The sequence below is a fragment of the Chinchilla lanigera genome, unplaced genomic scaffold (genome assembly GCF_000276665.1).
Source record: "Chinchilla lanigera isolate Chin_1 unplaced genomic scaffold, ChiLan1.0 scaffold00159, whole genome shotgun sequence".
Lineage (NCBI taxonomy): Eukaryota > Metazoa > Chordata > Mammalia > Rodentia > Chinchillidae > Chinchilla > Chinchilla lanigera.
Genome location: NW_004955560.1, coordinates 855,679 through 876,434, shown reverse-complemented (window position 1 = coordinate 876,434; position 20,756 = coordinate 855,679). Strand labels below are relative to the sequence as shown.

Sequence of the window (20,756 nt, the reverse complement as noted above, 5' to 3'; positions counted from 1 at the left end):
AAAGAATAAGCAAACTATGGAGCAGAGGGTAGAATCACACTATGACATGCCGTCGGCACTGCTTGGCTCTAATCTACACACAGGCAGATCCTGGGCTCCAGTGACCACAAGAGGATCAATTAGTACCCTGTTATCTTTGTCTTATGTGCATTACCCTTTTGTTTTACAAAACAACACTCTGAGGAAGATGCCTTCAACATCACAATGAAGACATTTAAAAATGTTAAGCAAATTGCTCCACTAGTAAAGTGGTGCCTCAGTGATTAAAATCCAGTCTTAACTGACATAGTAAGCTTTGAACTTGATTCCCCAGAGCATATTATTCAGGGTTGGGTATTACAGAAGAATTACGAAAGCATTGATTCACTTGGGAATGGATTGGGCTGTGCAGTAGAGACTGCAAAGAGTGACAGTGCCTCAGATGGATCACCACCCACCTTATCCTTAAACTTCCCTGTGTTTTATTGAGCTATTTTCCATTTTGTTCCTTCAGGAGAAATTTATTAAGTACCTACTATGTGCTACATACCACATGGGTGGGAAGGAGGAAAGAATACAGCATATCTCCTGTGTTTAAAGAGCTCACAGTCCAGTAAGAGACTCCCGAAGTAAAGCAGTAATTTGGCAATGACCAAATAGTGTGACTTCTTAGTGGGTGAAAAGGGCATGGTCAGGACCAGCTTCCAGGAAGAGGCAACTGTGGGTAAAGAGACAAGGATACAGTGGGCTAGAGAGAAGCAGGTAGGACCTCATCCGGCTCAGGTGACAGAGAGAGACATTCACTGTTGTAGAGGGGAGTAGCAGGACATTGGGGAGGAGGCAGGACACAGAACCCTGGAAGAGGGAGACAGATGGAAGGGACAAGAGAGGTGGTGGGGGAGGATGATGGGAGGAAGGGGTGGTGCTAGCCACTGAGGTCATCACCACTAAAAATATCAATAAAGTATGACCCACATCCTTGGGTTCTCTTTGATTCCGCCCCCTCCCATTTTTTAGTTAAAACACAGACAAACCTTAAGACTTTGTGCGTAGTTTTAGGAAAAAGTTTAAGACAAAAGTTCCAAGTTCAAACTTTGCACTAGTTGAATAGCAAAGTTTGGAAGAACTCTGCCAGCAGATGGCATCAAAGGTACTTACAAAGGATGTCATGTATGAGTGTGAGCAAAATACAGTACATGGTGAATGTTTAAAAATTGTCATCCTGGTGTAGGAACCTGAAAGCATAAGTAAAACTCAAAATGTACAATAGATGATAGGAAAGGGAAAGAAATTGCTTAAAGGAAGGAGCGACTGGGATGAGGGAAAGAAGAAAAAAGAAAGAAGTCAAAAAATATACATGCATGGTTGGGGTAACTGTTCTGCTGATGTCTGGTGGTATACTGAAAGGAACAGTTAATGTTTAAAATTTTTTATGTTCTGACCAATTTTGCAAGCTTATATTTGGTAACCTGAACAACCGATTTGAAGCTAACAGTATGCAATGGAACAACCATGGTGAATTCTTACCATCTTGTCTAGTGAAACTTTGTATTATCTCTAATGTTTTATCGAATAATTATTTTCTTATTCTCTTTAATGGTTTGAACAATCTTCCATTCTTACATTGGGTAATCTAAGCAATGTAGTTGAAGATAACGATATGTAATATAACAACCATTGTTAACTCCTATCATTTTGTCTTGAAACCCTGTATCACTTTAAATGTCCTTGTTTTGGTTATTTGTGTTTGTCATGCTGGTATGCTGCTATTGTTCCTTTTTTTCTCATTTACTACTCTCTTTAAAATAAAATTTTAAAAAAAATGTACTGCATGGTCTCCAATTTAGTATCTAGTGAGACAGTGTGTTTAGCTTCAATCATCTGCATGTATGTAGCCATTTTTCCCAGCACTATTTATTAAAGAGGCTGTCTTTCCTCCAGGATATGTTTTTGGCCCCTTTGACAAATTGCTGAACATGCTTGGGGATTTTCTGCATCTTCTCTTCCATCAGTAAATGAGTCTGCTTTTGTGCTGTCTTTAAGTCTTTTAGGACTATACCCAGCAGGGAAATAGATCAAATGGAATTTCTAGTTTTCATTTTTTGAGAACTCTCCATGCTGATTTCCATAGCAGCTGTACTAGTTTACATCCCCACCAACAGTGCAGAAGTGTTCCCTTTCCCCCACAGCCTCACCAGCATTTGTTATTGTTTGATTTCTTGATGATGACCATCCTTTCTTGGGTGAGATGGAATCTTAGTGTTGTTTTCATTTGTATTTCTCTAATGGTCAGCAGTGTTGAACATTTCTTCATGGATTTATTGGCCTTTTGTACTTCTGAGAAATGTCTATTCATTTCCCTCACCCATTTTTCTTGACTGGGTCATCTAGTTTTTTGAGTTCTTGATATAGTCTAGATATTAGTTCCCTATCTGAGGAATAGCTGGCAAAAATTATTTTCCCATTCTGCAGGCTGTCTCTTCAGTCTTTTAGTTGTTTCCTTTGCTGTACAGATGCTGATATGATCCCATTTGTTGATTTGTGCTACTATCTCTTGTGCTATGCGGGTTCTGTTCAGAAAGCCCTTGCCTATGCCTTCATCTTCAAAGTTCTACCTATTCGGTCTTCCAGCAGACTGTTTCTGTTTTAACACTTAGATCTTTGATCCATTTGATCTCAGTTTAGTACAGTGACACCTAGGTTCTTGAATGGCTCCAAGCTCAAACTACTCAAACTGAAAAGCTTGAAAAAAATCTGCTCAGTGTTTGTAACTTTGCTCAGTTGTCCAACCTAAAGTCCAACTTGAAAAAAACCTGCATAGTATCTTGCCAGGGACACAAAGGGGAGATGCTTCAGTCTAAATGTCGCTTTCACCCAGACAACAGATAGTGCTTGTGTTGGTGCACTGAACATTCATCACTGTGCTTTTCTGTGTGCTTTATTTGCATAAAAATCATAACCATAGCTCTAAAGAAAGTTAGTGATAGCAACAGTAAAGCTAACAGAAAAACTGTGAGAACTGTGATAGAATTGAAAGAAAGAAATCATTGCAAAATTTGTTAAAGTTCTAGAAGAATGCATTTGTAAGTATAATTTTTGGGCCTCTGAACCAATTATTTGATTTTGCATTATTTCTCATGGGAAAAACATGCTCAGTTATTGAACTTTTCAGTGTCTGAACATGAATTCGGAGCAAAGTGAGTTTGATACCTGAGGTATTACCGTAAATGCTGAGATATATGTATACCTATGTTTATAGCAATACAATTCATAATAGTTAAATCTGGGGAGCGGCCTATATGTCCACCAGATAAATGCATAAAGAGATGTGATATTTACATGCAATGGAGTACTATAAAGGATACACTTGAGTCATTTGTGGGAAAATAGATGCACCTCGAAACCATAATATTAAGTGAAATAAGTCAAGCATACAAGCTTAAATATTGCATGGTTTCTCTTATGTAAGAAACCCAAAATACAAAGAGCAAGATAAAAATAACAGGAAGTAGGGAATTGGCTTTTTTACAGTTAGGAAGGGGATCAAGATATTGAGGGAGGGAAGAGAAGAAGAAGGATAAAAAATTGAATGGAAATGTGTTACGTGTGTGCACCAATTCTGCGCAAGGAGGTGATCATTATGTGGTGCAAATATGTAGTAATAAAAAGTAGTAAAAAATGAAAACCAAACAAAAAATTTCTTCCAACAAAGACACATTGCCATTATTCCCCCTTAAAATACTCCCCTTCACTTTGAGCATAACAATCCCATTATTCTTGCCAGTGTGTGGAGCAGTTGTGGGAGCTCTCTTTGATCAAAAATATGGTAAAGCCTGCTGCTGCAGGGTCAGAAAAGCATTATGGTGCATCCTCATTCACCTTATTTACTGGATCTGGCACTGTGTGACTACTAGCCCTTTCTCAAAGCCAAAATGACCACAACAGGGAACTATTTTGAATTGATTCAGGACATGCAGATAGCCAGAACAGTGAAACTAAAGACCCTCATGAAAGAGGTCTCCAGAGCTGCTTCAGAAAGTGGTAAGGATGAGTGCATTCAAAGCATGGGAAAGATTTTGAGGGGGGCACACAGCAATAGGTCTTTTACTTTAATTAAAAAAATCTAATACTGTAATAAAAAAATTCACCATCTATTTTGATCACCCTTATACACTAACTTTTTTGGGGAGTATTTCCTTTTATTTATTTTAAAAGACATTAAACCAGTTTTTTTTTTTGGTTTTTCTCCTGTACCAGGAACCAAACTCACGACCTTGCGCTTGCCAGGCAGGCGCTTTGACACTGAGCTAAATCCCCAGCCCCCATTAAACCAGTTTTTATAATACAGTTAATCATTTAGTTAAATATGTGGAATACATTAGAGCCATTGTCCACATTAAGATGGTTTTATTTATTTATTTATTTTTGTCCTTTTGAGACAGGATCTCTCTATGCAGTTCAGCCTGAGCTTAAGCTCACTTTGTAGCCCAGGCTGGTCTCAAATTTGCAGTGATCCTCCTGCCTCAGCCTCCCAAGCACTGGGATTACAGGCATGCATCCCCATGCCCAGCTAAGATGGTTTTCCTAGGTGTTCATTTAAATGGCTGGATTGGAGTAATTGTGTGATCAGTGCTTGGCTCTCCACAGAAATGTACACTGTGCTGTGTATTATGCTTCAGAGGTCTGCATGCCTGGCCTCTTCTGTGGTAGGGAACTGTTCTACATCCCAGGGACTAGAAACTCAGGCCAGGGCCTGGGAATGCAGATAGCACAAACATCTGATGGGCAAACGGGTCCTCTCCTGGTAAAGACTACTGAGCTGTGGCCTTAGAGAAATTTCTGGGGGCCAGACGGGTCCCCAGTAAGGTTGTAAAATGAATGATTTCTTTGGTGGCACCATATGTAGGTAGCCAGGAAAACTCACGGAAACTAGGGCGTGTGACAGGGTCTAACTAGGAAGATAGAGGTGGTCACCTGGGTGTAGTGGTGCATGCCAGCCATTAAGATAGAGGTGGTCACCTGGGTGTAGTGGTGCATGCCAGTAATCCCAGCACTCTCAGAGGCTGAGAAAGGAGGATCGGAAGTGCAATCCAGCATGATCAATATAATGAATTACCCAGATCTTTTCTCAAAGCTTAAAAAATATAAATAAGCAGGGATGGAGCTCAGTGCAAGAGCCCAGGGTTCAATCTCCCGTATTGCAAAACCAAAACTAAAAACAATAGAGGAAAGGGAGGCAGGAGTGGTAGCGAAGCCTTTAGGCAAGCACAGGACATCCAAACAGGTCCAGCTTACGCATCGAGGAGCTCTAGAGCTAAGGGCCCATCCTAGAGGAACTCGGCATTGGATATCAGTGGCCAGGCTCATATGTCATGCTCAGTCCCTGGCCAGTGACTGCAGGGAAGAGTGGACCTTTTTGGGCACATTATGTGGTCTATGGAGGCTGTACCTTAAGAGCACATTCTTGCTCAGCAGGTTTCAGAGCTGGGGAGCTTTTGTGGACACCACTCCCTCCAAGTTTAAGAGGTAACCTGGTGTCTGCAGTCCCATTCATATCCCTCAGCCCTCTCCGACGAAGCACTGTTGACGGGCTCTTGCTTTTCCAGCAGTCACAGTGCCACACTGGTCAAAAAGTTAATTCCTGGATCCTTGGGTGTAGTTTGACCCAGTACAGTCCATGAAGGTGCTTCTCCACTTCACCTGGATCTTGTCACCATCTGTGAGTCACGGAGCTTGTGGATGGAAGTCAGTGGAAGGCTGTTATGAATTTGTGGGCAAGGGATACGAGTGGACTGCAATCTCAGTGAGCATAATATGGAAGAAAATATCCATGAAAACTCTTCTAACATAATTCAAAGTCTAATGTAAATGATTTTATTTGGCCTTTTGCCGGCTGTCTTTCTGCTCCTCACATCTCCCTTCACATCTTATCCTCCCCGCCAATACACTTTTCATTCTCCTTTCACTAGGTAGAGTGGGCCTTGGGCTAGGAGAAGCCCAGAAGCCATGTAACGGTCCACTTAGTCCCGTGGTCCAGCCCTCAGAGGGCAGAAAGCTAGATGTCCCCCTTGCTGCTCCCTGTCACTCAGATGGATTAAAAGGCTTGGGTGACATTATTAATTTAGAAGCTGTGTGCCTCCTGCTCAGAGCCCAGAGGAGCCTCTGTGCAGATGGTCTATAGAATTCTACCTCCAGGGCAGACATATGTCCCCCAACAGTCCTCAGAGCCCCTGGCCCATTCATCCAGCCCCAAGCCATCATACTGAACTGTATCCTCAGCCCTTTTTATTTTCTATGTTAAGACAGAGTCTCACTAAGTTGCCTATGTTAGGGTTGAATTTGTGACTTCTTGCTTCAACCTCCTTGGGTGCTGGATTACATGTGTCTACCATCATACCTGGTATTATTTGTACATATGTCACTTATTCTTTTGTCTAGCCTGTAGGCTCCCTGGAGCAAAGCAACCAGTCTTGTATATCTGTTTCTTTTTGATTCTCTATTACTGCTCCTCAAACTTATGATATAAAACAAAAACAATTTTCTGATGTTCCTGGATTCTATGGGTGGTGAACTCAGACTGGGCATAGTCGGGTACCAGGAACTATGAAGGCTCTGAGATTCTCACTCACTTGCAAGCCAACAAGCTAGCTGCCACAGCTGTGTGGATGCAGGTAGAAAAGAGACTCTGGGCCAGAGGCTTGAGTTTGCAAGGAATAGCAGGAGCCTGAGTACCAGTACTTTCTTATGTCCATTTTGGGGGGCCTAGTCCAGCAGGGTGATGCAGAGAGAGCCAGAGGACACCTTGTATGTAGTGGATGGCATTATAGGAGGGAAACCTAGAGCCCAACCTGGAAGGGCAGGAGGGGAGTTAGTTATACAGTCCTAGTTCCAGGTCTAGTTCTGGGTCTATTGGGGAGTGGTGGTGCTGATACGATTTAGTGCAGCTATAGAAGGACTACAAAGCATGGGCTTGGTTTTGAAAAAGAAACAAAGGTGTTTGACATTTTACATAGGGGACAAATAGTCTTATGACAGAGCATGGGGTGGTATCGGGTTAGATAACTATAACAACAGTTACAAGAAACAAACCTAAGAAAACAGAAACTTAAGCTTTTAAATGGCACTAGAACACAAAATGACATTGGTTTAGTTTTCTTTCCCATATCAATGGGAATGGGGAAGCCTTCAGATAATTCCAGGTCCAGCCATGTGAGTTCCCAGCTGAGGCCATTCCCCACGTGTCTCTCATATTTTTATGTATCTTTTGGGCAAAGCACCAGTGCCTTTGTTCCAGATGATCATTTGGAAGATGCTGACAGAGTGAACAACCCAGAAGAAAGAGACTGCCTCACCCTCTGATGCAAAGGCCAAGTTTGCTTTCAGCCTTGGAAGACAGAGACAATGTTCTCTTCAGTAAAGATACTGTCTACTTGGGCTTAAGGCAGGCATGGTTGCTGACTTCCCTGTGTAAAAGATTAGGGTTCCCAGTGCTCTAGGCCATAAGTATTACACTGTGACTGCATTCGGTTTACTCAAACAGCTAGCGGTGCTCTGGCAAGAAGCCCCCATTGATACTTTTGCTGTCATGAATGTAAAGGACACACAGCCTTTGACAAGACAGCTACTATTCTTACTGCCAAAATGTAGGCATTTTTCTATTATCTATTAATAGTACTCTGTCAATTAAAAACTACTCTCTAGCAATTAAAAACTAATGTAAGGTTTATCAATCATGACTCAATAAACTGTTAAAATGTACTAATCTGAACTTGATACAGCTAATTTATAAAGCATAACAGAGGACATCTCAAAGGAGAAAATGCCTTGGTTAAAACAGTCCATTTATTCACTACAAGGCAGAACATTCTATTTTTTGGCATCAGTGGGTTTTGTTTTTGTTGACATTTTCACTTGTTCAACAGAAAGCAAGTCAGGAAAAGCACATGGTGACTGGTAGCTACATGATCGGTAAATTGGAGAAAGTACACAGAACATTCTTTGTTTGGAATGATGTTAAAGCAACTGGTCAGTAAGTCTTCCCTATCTAATAACTATGACATAGTCATAGTCAAATAGCACTGGACGGGAACCCTCTCGACACAGTCAAAAGCTTTCATTTTACACATGGACTATCACAAAGGGTAAAGGGCTTCCATCTCCTCACTGGATTGCTCTCAGATTCAGAGACGTGGATATTTTCATCCATTGTACAATGGTATCTCTGAACATCTTCTCATGCTCAACACCACTAACATGTCATCTGGACACTTCTGCATCTCAATTTATGACACGTAAGTGATCACCTCTGCCTCACAGACATATGCAGTTAGGAGGCTAGAAGACTCTGCAAAGAGGGCAAGAAATCACAGGACTCTTACACTGTGCCCTAGTAACATATGTGTATTTCTTGGTGGCAGCCACTTTTGGAAACAATATCAGACCATGACCCAGTGAAATCTAGCATCCCACCCCTTGCTTTGCAGGCAACATCAGGGCTTGTCCCAGTCTTCTGCCATCTCTCTCAGGCTTACACTTATGTCTTTGGAAACATGAAATGTCCGCAAATAAATGTGCCCTTCTCCAATGAAACACATTTCCCACTCAGGGACAAACACTGATTTCAAGCTAAAGTGAATGTAGGCAGAGGAGGGTCCTTAGAAAACTTCCTTAAGAATGAGAAATGTGTGTGACGTCACAGCCATCCTTGAGGTCTGCATGCTGCCTATTAAATTGAATGCACCTGGTGTGTTTACACAATGTGTCCAATGGCTTACAGATTAGGATCCTAGAAACAATACCTGCCTTAGAACAAAAATATACATACAGTACTGCACTACAGTCCATATAAATGATGAACTGCTTGAATATATCTATACCTCTACATATTTACAGATATGTACCCTGTGTGTGCAGTCAGGCACACGCACAGCAGTCCTTCCCTGGCTCTTCCACTTCAGTGTCCAGGACACCAGGTTGCAGTCTCAGTGGTTGGCACAGGGGTCACCGCTGAGGACAAAGGACTGGCTTGATGCATCGTCCCCTGTGCAGGACCAAGTCAGCTGGACAGTGGCAGCCTGCCACACACGGCTTGTTGCAAGGACCGATCTCATTCCAGGTGTCACAGGTCTTCACACACCCCGGGCCACAGGTGTCGTACACAGCGCCGTGCTTGCACTGGGTGGCTGCAGAAGAGAAGACAAAGCAGGATCTGGAGGAACAGCTCAGCCTCAGCCTGGGGCCAGGCCTTCAGGCTGGGTCCATGCACAGACCTTTCCTAGTACTCAGGTCTGCATGGCACTTGGATGTGCACAGCACTCAGATTTGCACAGTGCTTGGATCTGCATTTTAACAAGAGAATAATCAACAACTAACATCCTTCACATGCTTTGGGAATCCCTTGTCTCTATAAAAGTAAATCCTATGCTCCATCTCCAAAATAACATATATAACTTCTGCAAAATAACATGTAATAATAATGAAAGCTTTTCACTCCCAAGTAAGACAAACTATACATTCATAAGACTACAGGAAAACGTATGAGGGTATTTAGTTATTGCATACAGCATAAAAATTAATCCCAAATAGTCCTTCTGGCTATTAAGTTGTGGTGAATAAAAATATTCTGTGCAAGTTTATAAATATTCAAATATATGGAATTATACACACAGGAAAAACCTACCAAGGGTATTGGAAATGTGTGACATATTTTAGTCCAAATAAATCATGTGTTAAATGAATTAATTTGAGGCAAATTAGAGCAAGAGTGGGGCAGAGACACAAAGAGAAATCAGATGTGTGACCACAGCAAGGGCAGCAGCCGGGCTGGGGCTGGCCAGGGAATATGAAAACAATGACATAGATGAGCCTGGCCAATTTGTTATCATTGTGGACATAGAGCTGACATGATTAGGACAATGGAGACTTTGAAACTTCATGAACAGACTCATTAGAAAACATTGATGAAAACATCCTGGAAGTCTATGCCACTCAGATTTTTCCATCTGAGTTGCTTCCAGGCACAATGGAAGGGACTGCCCCATGTGCTCATCACCAGGAATGTCGTGACATTTGGGAATCTGGAGCAGTAATTTTCCAAAAACACCCATAACAATCCACCTTCACTTGAAGTTGCTCCAAAAATGGAAGTGATAATGGAGGATCCATGGTCAGCAGCTTAAACACTGGTATTGCTGTTCATGGGTTCGTAGAATAATATACCTGGAGAAGAATCTCAGAATTGTAAAAATGATAAATAGAGCTGGTTTCAAGCAAATGGGCCTTCCCTTGAGTCATTCAAATTATATGTGCTGAGAGTTGCCATGCAATGGTGGTATTTGACTGTAACTAGCAAATAGCAAGTTAACAAGATTGTAAAATAAATTGTATGAAGGCTCCTTGAATGCCCATCACACCAGTTAAAGCTAAAAGAGAAAGTCATCCCATCCAAAGAGAATGCAATTATCCTCACACATTTTTTCTTACTGCTAGAGAACTGAGCTGTGTGGAACAGCATTTTGAAAAACATTCAAATAGAACTTATTTTAAAATATTTGACTCATGAATTAACATTTTTCCTGATGGAGTCATATGAAATATTGATATTTATTCACCCCTAGTATAAATGTTAACTAAACTATTAAATATTGCTAACCACCTGTTCTGAGCAAAGCCACCATACAACTCCTTTAGAGAGAGATAAATGGTTCAGTTGTCTATCTGGTGAGAAATTACACCCAATGATACAGAAATTGTAAATGAAACCTTATTGAATTCTGTGTCAGGCTTACTCCGTCAGCTTCTGGAGGTACATTTTTTGATTCCTATCCAAAACTGCACTCCTACATTCTCTACCCCTTTCCCATTTTCTCTTTTACACAGTTGTTACATAATATGGAGCCATATTTACTCTGTCTTGTTAGCTTGCAGAAGGCAAAATTCTTGTTGCCTGTCACACCATCCCTAGCCTCCAGAGGGCCCTGCCTATAATAATAGCCCATGGTAAATACTTGCTCAGTGAGTGAGTGAATTATGAACAGACAAATCATTCAGAACAGCTCTGGGAATTTTCTATTTTTTCCAAGGGTCTGCTCCCTGCCCTCCTTTACCCTCTTCTGTGGTCTGGGCCCAGGCTGACCTCCTCAGGTGATACCAGGGGCTCCCTCTGGATGCTGAACACCAGCAGGAAATGGAAGCGGAGGAGCACAGCAATGCCAGCCTTGTAGTCAGGATTTGTAAGGAAATGGATTAAATACAGGACATGTAATTTATAGGATTATTTTATAATATTCACCCAAAATGTCAGGTGTAAAAGAGTACAAGAGATCTGTCTTTGTGCTAGAGACCTGAAGAATCCACCTGAGGTCCTGGATCCCACAGCAATGTCCTATATGTGTCTAGCCAAAGTCCTATATCACATGACAGTGTCTCATGCAAGTCTGTACCAAGGATCTGCACCAGGAAGGCCCAAAGGCCAGTGGTGGAAGCTGGAAAGTCTGCACCAGTAGGACGAAGGATCTGTGCCATCAGGCTGAGGGATCTGTATTGGAGCCAGGAAATGACAAGGTGAAGACCAATGCTTCCCTGAAGAGAAAAGCAGGCACCCTTGGTGAAAGCAAGGATCCGAGCTCCTCTGATGACAAGAATAGAGTTCATATCAGGAAAACCAGCTGCAGCCAGCTTCTTCAGGAAAATCAGCATGCAATCTTCCCCTCCCATTCTCCTTTTATGTCACTTTGGCAACTATCCTCAGGCGGGCCTTCCACACCCAGAACCACACAGATCCAGTTCACCTGGGCATCCCAAGTTGACCATTAGTTAATCCACCACAGCCAGGTATTCCACTGTTACCCTATGCTGTTGAGGCCATTGTGGGCCAGTACTGGCGGCCCTCTCCACATACTTGGTGGGTCTCCAGTTTCCAACTGCTAACTCCTCCCTGCCTTTGAGGCCCAGGAATGAAAACAGTCCACCTGTTCGAAGCTCAGTAAATATCAGCTGAGCATGTTCTGTGCACTGGCCACCCTCATAAACCTGGGGATCAAATAGGAATCAGATACCATCCCCGACTCCAGTTCTAAGAGTCTGGACTTGTAATTGTGTAGGTAAAGCTGGAGGGTGCAGTTTCCAAGTGAAACAAAGGCGTGTCATAGGAAATAGAGACAGAACATGGCGGAAGAGTGAAGAGAGGACTTTAACTGGCTGGACAGAGATCAGATGCTGGAGGTTGTGAGAGGTGAGCAGAAACTTGTCTCAGATACGGAGGAAGACCTTCCCAGGCAGAGAGCGGCAAGAATAGGAAGCAGTGTGGGCAGCAGCAGATTTGACCGCTGAATCCAGCAGGGTCCTGGGCTCAGTGGGTGGGCAGAAAGACTGAGAAGGGAGAATGGTGGGAGATAAAGGCAGAGACAGAGGCGGGAGCCAGAGACCACAAGCGACCCCACAGCCTGGGAGGCAGAAAGCTTTGGAAGAACTTTGAGCGGAGAATGATGTCATCATATTTGGCTTTGAATTGGCACAAATTTTAGATGACCTTACAAAGTTAATAGTGACATGAGTCCTCTTTTATCCTCTGTAAACACAATTGTCTTCCAAACTTAGATAAAAGAAAATAAGATTTTAAACACAAATGTGATTTGGTTTGCATACATGCCTTTTAAAAGGATTCACAAGTGGATAGTATTAGCATGTATTTATTCTCCAAGGGACGCGCAGTTATGGTGACATATAAAAACACTGCATGTTGATTTTATTGATCCCTATGCTTGTAAGTGTTGCTCTGTGACTCCTGGAACTGAGCTGTTCCTCTGCCCCCTACTGGGTGCTGAAGATCACACACCCTGCTTTAATCTCTTGACTTTTAGTCACATACCAGTCCAATTATTTAAATACAGGATGACCAAAAATTGCATATTATTTTATTAATTAAAAAAATTTCTATTTTATTGAAAAATGGTAAAACAAAATTTCATAACAAAATAACAGCAGAATAATAATAGTTAAAACATTGCATATTGTCCTCTTCAGAATAGTTACTCTTTTTTTTTTTTTTTTTTTGGTACTGCAAATCAAACTCAGGACTTTGTGCTTTCCAGGCAGGTGCTTATGCCACTGAGCTATATCCCCAGCCCTAGAGTAGTTACTCAAAGTACAAGAGATGAGTAAAAAAAAAAAATCTCCTATTGCTATTAGCACAAACCTTCCTTTTCAATGAACTAAGAGAAACAGTACAGCTAACTCTCATTTTTCTCCCTTTTCCCTTCCTTCATTTCCCCCTTTCCCATTTTTCCTTTTAAATAATTCCTTCCCATTCACAATATCTAGTGTACATTTTAGACCTTATTATACTCTTTTGTTTTCTTACACCAGGGAGACAATACAATGTTTATACATGTGAGTCTGATTCATTTCACTTATGAGTATGATCTCACATTGCATCAATTTATCTAAAAAACTCTCATGTTTATCCTTTTTAAAAGCTGAGTAGTACTCAATTGTATAAAAATACCACAAGTTTTTAATCCATTCATCTGTTGATGGGCATTTGGGTTGTTTCCAAGATTTAGCTATTATGAATTGTGCTGCCATAAACATGAATGCACATACTGCTGTGGAATGATGTTTTCAATTCTTCTGAGAAAATACCCACAGGGGAATAGCTGGATTGAATGGGACCTCTAATCCTAGCTTTTTGAGAAATTTCCATACTGATTTCCACAGTGGTTGCATCAGGCTACACTATCACCAATAGTAGAGAAGGGTTCATTTCTTCCCTCAGCCCCTCTAGCATTTGTTATTCGTTGATTTCATGATGATCATGATGATAGCCATTCTTTCTGGGGTGAGATGGAATCTCAGTGTTGTTTTAATTTGCATCTCTTGAATGACCAGTGATGTCGAACATTTTCTCATATACTTATTTGCATTTGTATATCTTTACCTGAGAAGTGTGTATTCATCTCAGATACCCATTTTTGGATTGGGTCTTTGAATTTGCAGGTTCTGAGTTTTTAAAAAATTCTTTATACATTCTAGATAGAAGTCTTTTGTCTGAGGGACAGTTGGCTAAAATTTTTTCCCACTCTGTGGGTTGCCTTTTCACTCTTTTGGTTAATTTTTTTTTTGATGGGCAAAAGGGATTGCATTAACTCTGTAGAACAGTTTTGAGAGTATGGCCATTTTCAAATGTTGGTTCTTCCTAGAAATAAGCAAGGGATATCTTTCCATTTTCTGATATTCTCTTTGATCTCCTTTACTTTTTTTGTTAGACTGATTCCTAAGTGACAGAATTCACCACTATAAATTCCCTCTTAGGACTGCTTTCATTGTGTCCCACAGGTTCCAGTATGTTGTATCTGTATTCTCACAGAGTTGTATATATTGTTTAATTTCCTTTTTAATGACATCTGTGACCTATTAGTTTTTCAGGCAGATATTTAATTTCCATTTGTTTATGGAGTTTTGTGGTTTCTTTTGCAATTAATTTCCGATTTCATTACTCTATTGTCAGATAATATGCATGGGATAATTTCAATTCCTTTGCATTTATGTAAGCATGTCTGTGGGCTAGTATATGGTCTGTTTTAGAGAATGTCCCATGTGCACCTGTGAAGAATATGTATTCTGATGTTGTTGGATGGAACACCCTGAAAATGTCTACTAAGTCCATTTGTTCACAGGTTTGGTTTAGTTCTGATGTAGCTTTGCTGATTTTTTGTCTAGTGGATGTATCTCTTTGCGACAGTAGGGTATCACTATTTCCCATTACAATTGTGATATTGCTTATTTGATTTTTCTCGTCTATTAATAATTGTCTTATATATTTGGGTGCTTCTGTATTTGGTGCATACATAATTATGATTGTTTTTCTCTTCCTCTTGCAGTTTTCCCCTAACAAGTATGTAGTGACATTCTTTATCTCTTTTGATCATTCTTGGTTTGAAGTTCATATTGTCTGCAAATGGCATAGCTACCCTTGCTTTTTTTCTGGGTTCCTGTTGCAGGGAAGATTATTTTCTATCCTTTGTCTTTCAGCCTATAAATTTCTTTGTGAATTAAATGTGTTTCTTGTATACAGCATATTGTTGGATCTTATTTCCTGATCCATTCTGCCAGTCTGTTTCTTTTGATTGGTGAATTGAGGCCATTTACCTTGATGGTTATAACTGATATGTATTGGTTTATCTTTGTTATGATATTTTCCTGCTGTTGGTTCCCAGCTTTTCACCTCTTTAATTGCTTGCTCTGCTTGGCAGTTTCTTCCTGTTGTTGCTCTTGGAATTGTGGTTATTTTTATTTCTGCTTGAATATCTTTTAGTATCCTTTGTAGTGTTGATTTGGTGGTAATGAATTTCTTCAGTTGTTCTTTGTCATGGAAGTAACTTATTAATTTTGAAATTAATTTTGAAAGATACTTTTGCAGGGTACATCAATCTGGGTTGGAATTTGTTTACTTTGAGGACTTGAAATACTTCCCTCCAAGCTCTTTTTGACTTGAGGGTTTGTGTTGAGAAGTCTGCTGTGATTTTGATGAGCTTTCATTTTTAGGTGATCTGTTTCTTTCATCTAACAGCTTTTAATGTTCTGTTCTTGTGGTGAATTTTTGAAATCCTGATTATTATATGTCTAGGTGTAGATTTATTTTGGTTATGGCCATTTGGAGTTCTTCATGTCTCACTTATCTGTATATGAGGTTCTGTTCCCATGATTAGGAAATTTTCTGCTGTAACTTCTGCAAATAGTATTTCTATGTCATGTGTGTTGACTCCTGCTTTTTCCTTGACAACTATCAGTCTTGTATTGTTTGTCTTTGCATCATCTTGCAGGTGTTAAATTGTTATTTCCTGATCCCTTCTTATTTTTAAGAGATATTTCCTTTCATGACTGCTAGCTGCAATCCTGTCTTCAAGGTCTGAAAGTCTACCTTCAGTTTCATTCAAGTAGTTTTTCCCAGCTTTCAATGGAAATTTTAATTTCCTGGATATTCAATTGAATCTGTTTTGTGCATTCCATTTCTTTCTTACAGTGTTTATTTAAGGTTTCCATCATTTTCCTATCCTCCTGTATTTTTTTTCTTGGTACAGGGAATCGAACTCAGGACCTTGAGCTTGCCAGACAGGCACTTGTGCAACTGAGCCATATCCCTGGCCCCTCCTCCTCTATTTTTAATTAGTGTCTACTGTAGATTTGCTGAGCTATTCTTTCATTATGGTTATCATTTCTTTTTTTACCTGAGAGAATATTTCTGATCTGATTTCCTCTACAGCCTCATGGACTTGTTCCTTTAGTTCAGTTGCTATCATTCCAGAAATTGTGGGTGTGTGTCTTCCATTTTCTTCTATCTTGATGTCTCCTGGTTTATTCTGAGTGGGCTAGAGGTCTGAGACTGCCTTTTGCTTCTGCATCTTGTCATTTTCTATTTCAAAAATTTAAATTTTTTTTTCTGTGTTGATCTTTGTAATGTTTTGTAGTAGGTAGCAATATCACTAGTGTCAAGGCCTCTCTAGGAAAAGTTTGTTCCTCAGGGATGTCTTCTGTGTGTATAATGTTCTTGGTTTGTATCTGTTTCAAGATCATACCTTCCTAATTGATTAAGAGTGGGATGCTGGTTATTTGTTTCCCTGAGTCCCCAGTCCTTTGGTGTTAGGCTGTGGAGAGGTTATTACTCAAGAGCTTCCCAGTATTGTTATGAAAGGGAGAACAACTGATTACAACAGGTATGACTTCCTAGCTAAAGCGATATAATTAGCAATAACAATAGCATCAAACACAGTTTAGTAACTGACCAACTGTGGTAACTATTAACGTTGTTCCTTAAATCATAGGAGCAAAATCTACATTTATATAACAGAACTGATCACAAGTTGGGAGCTTGTATGTATTTCTCTTTAGTAGAATGGTTTTACCCTTTGGTGGGGAAATTTAAGAAGGAAAGTAGATAAATCAAAGATAACTGAGAAAGAAGTAGAAGCAAGATGAACCACAAAGGATGATCATGCAAGCTTTGGGATACTAGAGAAGAGGGCAGAAAAGAAAGAACGAAGGAGTAAGCAAGGGATTATCTGAACTTGATCTCTGGGTTTGGGGGGCAGGGTTAGTTTTCTGTTGCTGGAGTTCTCCCCAGCCATTTAGAAAAGAGGGAAAGAAAAGAAAAAAGGGAAAGGAAAAGAAAGATAAAAATAGAAATAAAATAAAATAGAAAGAAAAGAAAATGGATGCACCCTTGCCTGCTTCTATTCTGTGTGTCTTTCTCCCCAACAACAATGCTCATTCATTTAAGTTACCACCTGTTGGCTTGTATGGTTAATGTTGCTTTGGAATTTTCTACCTTGCAAGTCCCACCCACCCATCATGTACACCCTAGTCAAGGTCCTACTGTGTGGCTGGCATTTCCCTGGTTGCTTGGTTCTGTGATGCTGGGGGAGGAACCAGTCATCTGGATTCCTCCTTCTGGGCCAGTTGCCAGTCTGGCAATCTTTCATTAATTTTTATCAGATAATATAACAGGAAATATAAAAATTACCATTCCATTGCATTTATCCAACACAAGAATCAACTGGTTGAAATGATGCCCTCCTGAGCAATGCTCAGGATAGTCAGAAAAGACAAACACGCTGCCCAAGTGATGCTTGGGGTAAACTGTTACTAGGTTTGAGGAGGCATCTAGGCAGCAAGGCAAAGCTCAGTGCATATACTGAGGGTAGATACTGCTGCCAAGAAGGATCAGGAATCACTGGGCATTGCAGAGCCAGACAAATAGGAAGAAATGTGCCCAAGGAACCCAGTTGACTAGCATCCATTGTGCCACAGGAAGACACACACTGCTTCCCAGAACCTACTCCAGTTATAAAATGCATTTCTGAATGTGCAATGCTAATCAGTGTCAGTGGTAGGCAGTGGCAGTAATTCTGCTCAGAATGGTGATGTAAGACATAAGAGAGAAGATCTTAACAAATTTACAATTCAAAGGCATCAGGTCAGTCCTGCTGGTGATAAGAAAGAAAGGAGCAGAAACTGAAGTCACTAAGATTAATAAAGATCTAGATGTCAAATAGTTGGATGAAGCAGCTGGTGCTTATATAAATACAGAAGTAAATATGTATCCATGTTTTTTCTACAATGCTTTTGCATTTCTGTGTCCTCAGAATGATTAAAAGCAGAAACTAGGTGCAAATTTACCTGGGTTAGACTCCCAGCTTACTTGCTCTCCGGAGCTCTTTGGCTTTTAGCAAATTCCTTAACTATTTAAAGTTTAAATGTCTTTATCAATAAGATGTAGTTAATATAATGGTGTTATGGGCATACAGTATGATAAATAGTATACAAGATGCTCTTGTAGTCCTTAGGGAAAGGAGGCATTTACAAATAATAAATGCCAATAAATATGGTTATTATAAAACTTTTATGTACCCTCACTGGAGCCCTCAGCATATTACTTTTTATACAGTAATTCCCAGGCTAACTTACAGTCCCATTAGTCTTTCCTCATACCATTAGTGGGCATTGCCATGCCCAGAGTGCTGATGGAGTTAAAATTCAGGCCAGTTTTTAAAATACCACTCATTCATTAAGACTTCCTTGCCTGGTGGCTTCTTATCTGTGCAATGTCTAGGCTTTTTACTCTGAACATTTCTCTTCTCTGCTTTACATGCCTTCAGTGCTGTTTTGAGTCAGAACACCTGGGAGCTAAAAACAAGGAAACCATCTTCTTCTCATCTTCAGTTTTGTAGGTGGACCTGAAATAAGTTGACAGGGAGGTGCTGTGTAGCCCTGCAGATGCATTTCTTCATGTTCCAGCTGTCAGACTGTGGAGGTCCACTGTGTGCATGTGTGTGTATGTTTGTGTGTGTGTGTGTGTGTGTGTGTGTGTGTGTATATAAAGTGCTGCTCTCTAGCTGCTCAATGATAGAGTGATACTTCACCCCGATGGCTCCACTAATTAATTTTGAGAGTTCAATTGAAATTTTTAGAGGCCATATTTTTTTTTCCATTAGAAAAACAATTTTCTAGTGGAATCCAGGGATTCCACTCCTGAAACGAGGATGATAACATGAAATGTGTAGTCCTGGGATGCAGTGAGTGTGCTGAAATGGAGCTCAGTACAGTGCTGGACCAGGAGGAGAGGGTCCATAGATCCTGTATCCAACCACAGCACCACCACAGTCAATGACAGGAGTCGGATTCTGCTGAGCCCTGCATCACACCATGATGGATGGGGGAGACCTGGACTCTAGTTTACTCATTTTCTGGTAGATTCAAGAAAAGCAGAACTCTAAATAAAGAAAGGGAGCTCAGAGTATTCAGAGGAGCTGGAAGGACTCAGTCCCTCACACATATCACCCTCACATTCTACCTGTACTGAGGTTGCCACTTCCCTGCCCCTCAGGAGCTGCAGCCACACCTTAATGTGGGTTACAGTTGTCACACTCATGCTTTTTTGAGGAGGGCATGCTTGCAGAGCCCAGCCAGATTCTAGCTGTGAAAAGTGCATTCTGATAGCAAGATTGGACTTGGCTTGTGGAGATTACAGCAAAACTGAAAGGAAGGTCAGAAGGAGGTCAGAGATACAGACCAGCGGCTACACCCAGGCTCAACTGAGGAAGCTCAGAACCACTTCACCCACATGCTGTCACCCATGCCCCCAAAGCCACCGGGCAATCACAGACCAGCTCACTGCTTTCCACTCTGGCTGTGGATCAGAGTCACCTGGGAAGTTTTTAAAGACGTGCAAGACCTGAAGAAGCAGGGTGTCTGGACAAGGTGTCCAAGCATGGACACAAGCATGGACTTCTGTGGTGTTTTGTAAGCTCATCTAGTGATTCTGATTCAGCTAGGCTGAATCCCACTGGTCTAAGTGAACGGACATCTGTACACTGTAAATGCAGATTCAGGGTTATTCTCCTAAATCTCCTTTCACTCAAATGGCCACTACTGTGCTCCATCAGTGCAGACATTCCAGAGCTTGGAGCAGCCTGAACTATCTTCTTCTCCAAGGCTATTGTAGAAGATACAAACCTCAGTCTCTTCATCTAGGCAAAGTGGAAAGTGGCTGAGTCCTTTACCATGTGACAAACATTAAGTCATCTCCTCTTCAAAGCTAAATGACGGTAGCAGATGCCACTGACTGTCTTCGGTGAGCTGGACACCCTTGAGATGTCCCATGTTCACATCGCTAATGCCTCTACCTTGAGATAGTGAATAGTATGGAAATTTCAAGCATGTCCAGACCCTCTCCCCTTCTCTCCACATGCATGGCCACCATCCATTTTCACCAGGGCTCCTGCAATAGCATCTTGCTGGGCCACCTGTTCTCAATCTTTTCTCCTGTAATCTACTCTCCATACTAAGGGTCCCCAACCATTGGACAATGGGCCAGTATTGGTCAGTGCCCTAGTAGGAACTGGGCTCCACAGTAAGAGGTGAGATGCAGGCGAAGCTTCATTTGTATTTACAGTCATTCTCCATGATCACATCACCACCTGTTCAGCAGCAGCATGATTCTCACAGGAGCTCGAACCCTTCTGTGAACTGCACATGCCACAGTTCTGGCTCCTTCAATCATTCCCCAGTGGAAAATTATCTTTCATGAAATTGGTCCCTAGTACCAAAAATGTTGGGGACCACAGTGCTCTACAGCACAGTTAGGATCATCTCTGGAAAACATAGAGGTCTGCTGGATGCCCACTGGGCTCCCACTTCCCTTGGAATCAATGCTAGACTCGGCCAAGGCACACAAAGCCCTTTGCAGCCAGCTTCTGCCTGACTGACCTCATGCTGAGCCA

At 41.2% G+C, this 20,756-nt stretch overlaps 1 protein-coding gene across 1 annotated transcript in view; it reads right to left on the bottom strand.

Moving 5' to 3' along the window:
- Positions 1 to 7,803: 7,803 nt before the first annotated feature.
- Positions 7,804 to 20,756, bottom strand: part of LOC102024857 (BMP-binding endothelial regulator protein-like) — a 198,500-nt gene continuing 185,547 nt past the window's right edge. Inside the window, exon 14 of the mRNA XM_005412992.1 lies at positions 7,804 to 9,161. Coding sequence (XP_005413049.1) covers positions 8,980 to 9,161 — 182 coding nt within the window. The 3' untranslated portion in view covers positions 7,804 to 8,979. The remainder of the gene's footprint in view (positions 9,162 to 20,756) is intronic.